Here is an 8224-nt window from a genome sequence, read left to right as displayed (position 1 = left end):
ATATTATTATTAATTTATTATTCTTGGGCCTTTAGATGACCTTACACTCAATAATATACTTCATATATTTTTAATTTTTACTCTGATGATGCTGAAATCAGATAGTAGATGTTTTAAATACAATGGTGATGAATTTGAAATAAGGTCCCAGACCCATAAATGTAACAGTGAATGTTATTATGCATTTTATTTGACTATTTGTGTTTTTTCTGCCGTTTAACCTGGTGACCTTCTTAACTTTATCTTTTCTTCTCTCTGGATTCTCCACAGGTGAAAATAAAAACAAATCCATATTCAATATGGGTGAAATCACAAGGCTGTGAAGTTTCCAGGCGTGGCTCCCACTTTCACTGTGAAAATTATTGCAGGTTTACCCTCAGGTGAGTCTGGAGAAGAGTAATGAACCAACATCTGACTGTCTTCTACATGTTCATATTTATGGATACAGATACACTGAAACCTCGCAGCACGAGTTTAATTTGTTCCATGACTGAGCTCTTTTTGCGATTTACAAATCAGTTTTCCCCATTAAAATGAAGTGAAATTGAATTAATCTGTTTCAACCCCCAAAAAAACACCCAAAAATCCTTTTTTTAAGGATTTTTAAATCAGAAAAAGTGGAGTTGAAAGAAAATAACAGTATAAAAACAAATAAACTGGATTTATTAACTTATTTGGAAGGAGGAGGAGGAGGTTACTCTCTGACTCTCCTTCAGTAAAACATCAGGTTGTTAAATTTCTGATGTTTCCTCTAAGTAAATGTAAATATTTTCATTATTTAATGTTATTTTTTGCACTAAAACGGGGAAAAGTTGGAGTTTTATAGGCATAGTTTAATTTTTTTTCACATTAAACTAAAAAAAAAATGTAGTCTTTATTTCTAGGTTATTATTCTATTATTTTAATTGAGTTCATATTGGTCTGTATGTGGAACCTTTACAAATTCATCCCATGGGCCAGACTGGACCTTTTGGTGGGCTGGTTTTGGCCCATGGGCTGCATATTTGACACCCCTGCCATAAACCTTTTGTAAAGCATCAGTAACTGTAAAAGGGTTTAAATCAAATTTGGTTAAAAGTGTAATGTTGGGTGTAATTTCCAGAGTTGTCATTGTATGAAAGGTTGAAAAGACAGGTTTATTAAAACACAACTTAGATTAACATCCTAAAAGATAACTGTTGAAATCATTTACAAGACATCAAAGACAAGTTAGAACATGTTCTAGTTTCTAAAATACAGAGCATTTTGAAACAATAACATTTGTCTGAGAATGTTTTGGCTCTCCTTGGTGTTTTCCAGGTATTTTCCAGGTGATGTTCTCCATCATCGCACTGGAGTTCTTTAAGCTGCAGCCGGAGCAGAACGGGTACCTGATGGCTTACTTTGGAATCGTCCAAATGGTCAGTGATTATCATTTAAAACAGAATGAACACAGATGTTTTAAGGCTGAGATGGTGTGAAATCCAACAGGGTGTGTCTGTGTCCAGGTCATTCAGGGAGGGGTGATCGGTCGACTCACCGCCAGGTTCTCTGAGAACTCTCTGCTCAATCTGTCCATTGCAGTCGCTGCTTTGGTTGGACTGGCTCAGGTATGTGCAGACGTCGATTCACTCACAACTCACCAGTCGATTTATAAAAGCTTGTCCATGTTTTTTATCCCACATGGGTACTTTTTCATCAGTTCATTAAGTTTGATGGTGTAGTAGTTTGGACTTCCACTCACATCATCAAGACTTTTCTGTGTTGAATTTACCTGTTTTCTTCTTGCTGTGTGAATTTCCTCCAGTTTACTCTTTTTTTCCGTTAAAAAAAAATATTTCATACTGCTTAACCCTGTGGTAAGAGGCCCCTCATAACCACTGAGAGCCCATGATCTGCACAGCACTGTGGTAATTTCAAAAATATTTTTCAGACAATTTTCCATCGTTTGCAATGGTCTGATTTTCACGGCTGGGTCAGAATTTTAAAAATCTTGCATAACAATTTGAATTCTGACCAAATACATATTGTGAAAAATAATATGACCTTTTATAACATGAAGTGCAAAGTGTGTATAATACGCTCACCCAGATACCAGAGGGTTAATTCTGTTATTGCTCTTTGCTGGGGTACTGATGAAGATCTGGAGTCGGTCCCTGAATGCCTTCAGTGCTTCACTGCTCCTAATGTGCGCTAATGCTAATGCTAAGTGCTGTGTGCTCTACAATTTCTTAGAAAATATCTGCATCAGACATTAAATGTACCAAATCTTACATAATTTAATAAAATGAATCAGAAACAAATGACCAAAGTGCTGGTTATTAGCTCATGTTTTCAATATATATGATGGTGTGTTATTGTAGATGTCTGTGTAGGTTCTCATTTGCCCAGGTCATCATTCTTCTTGGTAGTTCTTCTCAGGCCAGAAGTTTCTTGGATAAGAAGAAATGTTTTCAAAAAGCTAAATCAGTCCAGTTGACCTGAGAAGAACTGCCAAGTATTCCACAAATATGTTGGTTTATGTACATTTATACAGTAGATTTATAAATGTTCCACTGATAGAACCTGTAAAGTGAATGTATTGTCATGTGCAGACACTGTTTTGAAGTAGATCAAGTAGATCTGAGACAAACATGCCCTTTGAATAAAACTCATTCTCTCATTAATTCTCAGAATTTCACATTTTGACCAAAGGCTGTATCTGTGAAACTACAACCAACTAGCACTTTGGACTGAAGTTTTCTTTATTAGTGACTCAAATTTGGTAAAGTTGAGTTACTTTTATTCTGGAAGCATTTTACTGGTAGACCAGTGTTAGGGTAAAATGTAGAGACCAAATGACCCTATGGGGATAATAAGGCTAGCTAACCATTTAACCACTTTTAACCTTTAATGGAGACATTTGGAACAGCCACGCCCAGATTAATATGATATTAAAGTGGTGATAATTCAAAGAAACAGTGCTTGGTTCAATGTCCACATTATAAATAACGCTCTGCAGTGACGAGTGGATGACATGTAGATATGGAGCCATGGACACCTGGTGCATGTGGTCAATGTTTAGTTCAGTAGAATATCATGTCAGTTTTGAGCTAAGCTAACTGGACCTACATGCTAACTAGCCGCCTGCTGCTAACTTTCTCATTGAAGTATAAAACCTTCACTCCACTAGTCATGTGTTGTGTGGATGTTTGCTTTTTTGACTTCTGTCCATTTGTTATCGATGAACCAACTGTCCTCTAATATAAACCCATGTTTCTCCTGAATCGTCTGCAGGCCTACATGCAGAATGTGTTCCAGTTCTGCGTCACCGTGGTGCCCATGATGTTTTCGCTCAGTGTGTTTAATGTCATCACAGACAGCATCCTCACCAAGAGCGTCCCGTCCTCCGACACAGGTGAGCTCCATCAGCTGATCCACACGTAGATGATGAGCTCCGTCAATGCTCCTCAGTGTACTCGATGCTAATGCTAATGCTGTGGGTATTATGGGTAAGTTTCTGCACATGGATAATAAAGTGAGTTAACCTTTAACCCCCAGAGACTAAAACAGGTTAAACACATCTACTGATCTAAAATGTAGCCTTGTCAATTTTTTACTGCATCATTTTTGTTTTTTATCAATACTTTTAGATTACATACTTTAGAATTATCTTGATCTTTTACAGCTGTGTTTATTTCTGTTCTTTCTACTGTAAAATATTCTTTCTACTTTGTTAAATTATATGAAAGCAGAGAACACGAAGAAAAAGTTACTTTTCCAGCAAAGATATTGCTAACTGAATGTAAAAACAAGTGTGTCCATCCACTGTCATTGATCCAACTCCATGGGTTTTACTGGTGAATCAAAGTTGGAGAAGATGATGGTGTTTCCACGGTAACTACGGAGCCTCTGAACGTCCAAATGGGTCATATCTGATGACTATGAAAAGATGAATAACTTTATTTTACACCAATTATTTATATGTATTGATAGGATTAGTGGATCAACAGGTATTAAACAGTTGAGATCAGTAGATGGTAGATGGTTTGTGTCACCAGTGGCTGTTTGGGTCTTTATGGGTTAAAAAAGAAATGGCAGCATCAAACTGAAGAGAAACAGTAATGAATGAATAGTGTCCAGTCATGTTCATGAGGAATCTGGGTTTTGTCCTTGAAGGTTTTGTGACTGAAAACCATGAATTAGCTCCTAATTTCACTCATTTCTCACTTTTCTAATTAAAATAATTTGTTTGTGTATTTATTTATTTCGAATTTGCATTAAAACCAATCAACAAAAGGATTATATAAAAGAAAGTCCAACATTGGAGAAGAAGCAGGATGAAGTTTAATTTATAATCTTCGCCACCTTAAAATAATTTCAATCCACTGGAACAGATTCATGTAGAAAGACCAGCAGAGGACCCTGTTCAGACCAGTTAACGTCTCTAATGGTTTGTTCCTGGTTCTGTTCTGTTTTCAGGGACAATGCTCGGCCTCTGTGCATCCGTTCAGTCTCTGCTTCGTACTGTCGGGCCGACCGTCGGCGGTTTCCTCTATGTCAACTTTGGCGTTTCCTCCATCGGGTTCATCCAGTTCGTGGTGAACGCTGCAGTGTTCATGTTCCTGCTGCTGCGTCCGCACAAGAAAACCAGCGAGGAAAAGAAATAAAATACAGCCATAATAAGAACCGATACAAAAACACACCAGTTCTACAGTCGTATATATTCACAGGACTTGGACGAGTTTACCAGAAGAGGCAAACTCATTAGCTGCACATTATGTATCACCAGCAACTTTGACAATAACAGCTTCATGTATTCACCCTGCAGCCTTAAGGCTCTCATGTTCACTTTACGCACATAAATAGGTTTATTGTTTCAAACAGTGTCTAGCACCGCTGCCTTCATACTTCTGTGCATCCAGTGCATTGGAATGAGCGCTTCTCAATCAATCCACTAGAGAGCGCTGCTCTTAATTAACATGCTGGAAGGAATACCACAAAGAAGAGTAAAGCTTTTGGAGAAGAAGAAAGTCACTATTAACAAACATGGCAGTGAAAGGAAGTTTTACTAATGTTGATATGAGAAGGGTAGCTGTCATAATATGTCAGTAGTTTTTCGCTAACTCACAGTCGGTCTTTGATACGGAAGAGGAGTAAGGCCACTGGAAAAAAGAAATAAAAAGGTCCAGTATATATTTTTATTATTCTTATTATTTTTCTCAGAATTCTAGGTGTAGAATAATAATGTTATATCCTGCCTGTAAGCATATTAAGTGTAATTAAAGCCAAAATATTGCACAATCTTAATCAAAATCTGCAGACTAAATGTAAAGATGAATGACCATCATGGTGAAGTGAAAAAATCAATCCATGGTCTGAGTTTAAAGTCAGAATTCTGAAAAAAGTTTGACTTTTTCTCAGAATTCTGGCTTTAAACTAGAATTCTGACTTTTTTCTCATAATACTAATTTAAAAAAAAAATTAAAAAATACCTTTTTGTTTTGTTTTTTTTTTCCTTCCAGTGGCCGTACTCGTCTTCTGTACGTTGAAAAGTTCCTCTTTCTGGAACTTATTCTCCTAAAATTTTAACACTGCCCCCTATGGTTCCTGGTGGTACTGCTTCATATTCTCCTTCTGGGTTTGCATTCACAAGCTCCTAGAAAACGAACAGAATTACAGACGTAATAAATGCAGAGGACGGACAGAACGCTCCACCTGCATTCATCTGCATCTTTACTGTAGAGCATAAATGAGCCTTTAAAGCTCAGCTCACATCTGATTTTTCACATTATTTTGGAGCCACTTATCCATATAATCCATATTTTATCCATTTTATCATGATAAAATGTTCACTCTGTCTTAATGAACGGTCACAGCCTTATTTCTTTTCAATCTAAATGCTGATTCTTCATCCGAGGTTGAAGTTGAATAAACCAGACAGTTATTTTATGGCAGAATATGACAAAAACACTACAAATCTAGATGTAGAATAATGTTACATCCTGTCTGCTCAATATAAGAGTATTGAGTGGAATTAAAGCCAAAATATTGCACAATCTTAATCAAAACCTGCAGACTAAATGTAAAGATGAATGACCACCATGGTAAAGTGACAAAAATCAATCCATGGATGTAAAGATTTCTAGCAGAAGCTTGTATATGTGGCTTCAGTCACATAGTTAGCATTCCAGTTTGTCTGAAAACACCAAAACCTCCCATTAGGGTCCAAACAATCCAGAGGAACAGGTAGAACCCTTATAATGAGCCATTAGCTTTCATTTTTATAGCTTATGACATAAAATCTAATATCTCAGGCATCAGACAAACGTCCATGTGATGTCATTAAGTCACAAAAACGATCGTAGGAGGCATTTGGTGGTTATAATTCTGTTGGGTCTCTGTAAACTTGATTTGATTCTGATTTGAAGTGATAAAGCACTTTGTGACTGTCTGTGAAAAGTGCTCTATAAATAAAATTTACGTACTTATAACAGAACCACAGACTGAATAACTGCTTCTTTTAGGGCAGTAGGTTGTGGTTTTACTGTTGCCATTTTGCCTTTTAAAGCCAGAAGTGACCATATTTGGACAAAAAGGGGCGGAGCTGAGATAATGTGAAGTGTGAAGTCTTTGGCTCTTGGGTGGAACCAAAGGTCAGGGTTCACTTCCTGTTTTGCTGTTGTCTTTACTTTTGCTTTTTGTGGTGTTTCTCTCTTTACTAAAACTGTAATCACATGTAGCTACATTTACTAAAATTATTTTATGATATCACGTATCACTGCTATTTGAATTAATACTGAGCTAATCTTATGTACAAATTATGCAAAATGTAAAATCATTACAACGCACTTTGATTTGTATTATTTTTCTCATTTTTCTATTTAATGGTTTAATGCGTAAATGATAATTGAATGAAATGTGTTTAATTAAACTCAATATTTTGCTAAAACTACCTTCGCCCTGTTTATTAAAAAAAAATTTGTTAATTCATGGCAAAATGGCAAAATTCACTACAGGTGTTGATCTATGAATCCACCAATAAAGTTCTTGGTTCAGGTACAGTTGGTATTTAAACAGTCCTCCTCATCATGCTGTTCACATTTTGACATCATGAGACCAAGATGACACCTAATAATTCATAGAATAGATAGAATAGAATGCCTTTATTGTCATTATACATATGTACAACGAAATTGTAAGTGACAACTCTCTGGTGATGCATAGTGCATCATCAACAGTACCTCGCCATTGCGAGGCTTCAAACAGGATGTTCTCAGACGGAAGTGGCCACTGAGCTCAGTGTCGCAGAGGGTCATCAGCAGGTTGTACCAGAGATACAGAGAGACTGGAAGAGTCACAGAAAGGTGCAGAAGTGGACGTCCTTTGGCCACATCCCACACTGATGACCGCTTCATTGTGAACAGTGCCCTGCGGAACCAGATGATGATGAATGCCACTCAACTCCAGGCAAATATAAGGGAGGCGAGAGGCACCCAAGTGTCATGTCAGAGTATTCAAAACCGTTTACATCAGCCTGGTCTGCATGCTAGAGGACCTGCAAAGGTACCTGAACACACCACCAGGCACAGGTGTCATCATTTTGCATGGGCCAGGGAGCCTTTACACTGGATGAGGGACCAGTGGGCCTCAGTGCTGTTCTGTGATGAAAGTCAACTCACGTTGAACAGAAATGATGGCCGCCAACAATGTTGGAGACGTCAAGGAGAGTGTTATGCATCAGCCACTACTGTCACCAGATGAGCTTTTGGTGGTGGTGGTGTTACAGCGTGGGCAGGTGTCTGTAGTCAATACAGAACTGCCCTACACTTTGTGAATGGTACAGTGACCAGCCATACAACCTGAATAACATCATTAATCCAGTCATTGTGCCCCTGCATGAACAACACAGGCTCAGTTTCATCTCCATGGATGATAATGCTCCAGCTCATCAAGGTTGCATCATTAGGGAACGACTGCTGGAGACTGGGGTACCTCAAGTGGAGTGGCCTGCACTTTCTCCAGATCAGAATCCCATAAAAAACCTATGGGATCAGCTGATTTACCATGTAGAGGCTGTAACTCTGTACCCCAGAAGCTCAATGACTTGAGGACCACCCTTCGAGAAGAATGGGATGCCATGCTTCAGCAGACAATAAGTCAACTTGTGAACAGCATGAGACGGCGTTGTCAAGCTGTAATTGATGCTCAAGGGCACACAGCAAGTTACTGAAACACTGACATTTTTTGTTGATGTATAACTACC

General features: G+C 37.9%; 1 protein-coding gene across 1 annotated transcript; it reads left to right on the top strand.

The window, feature by feature from the left end:
* Positions 1–326: 326 nt before the first annotated feature.
* LOC115416908 (solute carrier family 22 member 18-like) lies at positions 327–4755 on the top strand. Its single transcript, XM_030130779.1, has 5 exons — positions 327–380; positions 1300–1400; positions 1488–1589; positions 3256–3376; positions 4441–4755. Exons 2-5 carry the CDS (start codon positions 1314–1316, stop codon positions 4626–4628), a joined length of 498 nt encoding a protein of 165 aa, XP_029986639.1. The 5' UTR covers positions 327–380; positions 1300–1313; the 3' UTR covers positions 4629–4755.
* Positions 4756–8224: the final 3469 nt, after the last annotated feature.

The sequence above is a fragment of the Sphaeramia orbicularis genome, chromosome 3 (assembly GCF_902148855.1).
Source record: "Sphaeramia orbicularis chromosome 3, fSphaOr1.1, whole genome shotgun sequence".
NCBI lineage: Eukaryota > Metazoa > Chordata > Actinopteri > Kurtiformes > Apogonidae > Sphaeramia > Sphaeramia orbicularis.
Note: the sequence above shows the minus strand (reverse complement) of the source record. Positions and strands in the feature narration are given on the sequence as shown.

Bases quoted from the DNA above. Each gene is read 5' to 3' on its own strand.
- LOC115416908 (XM_030130779.1), top strand. From the start codon at position 1,314: ATGTTCTCCATCATCGCACTGGAGTTCTTTAAGCTGCAGCCGGAGCAG. The intron at 1,401-1,487 runs GTCAGTGATTAT...GTCTGTGTCCAG, and splicing joins ACTTTGGAATCGTCCAAATG to GTCATTCAGGGAGGGGTGAT. The intron at 3,377-4,440 runs GTGAGCTCCATC...TTCTGTTTTCAG, and splicing joins CGTCCCGTCCTCCGACACAG to GGACAATGCTCGGCCTCTGT.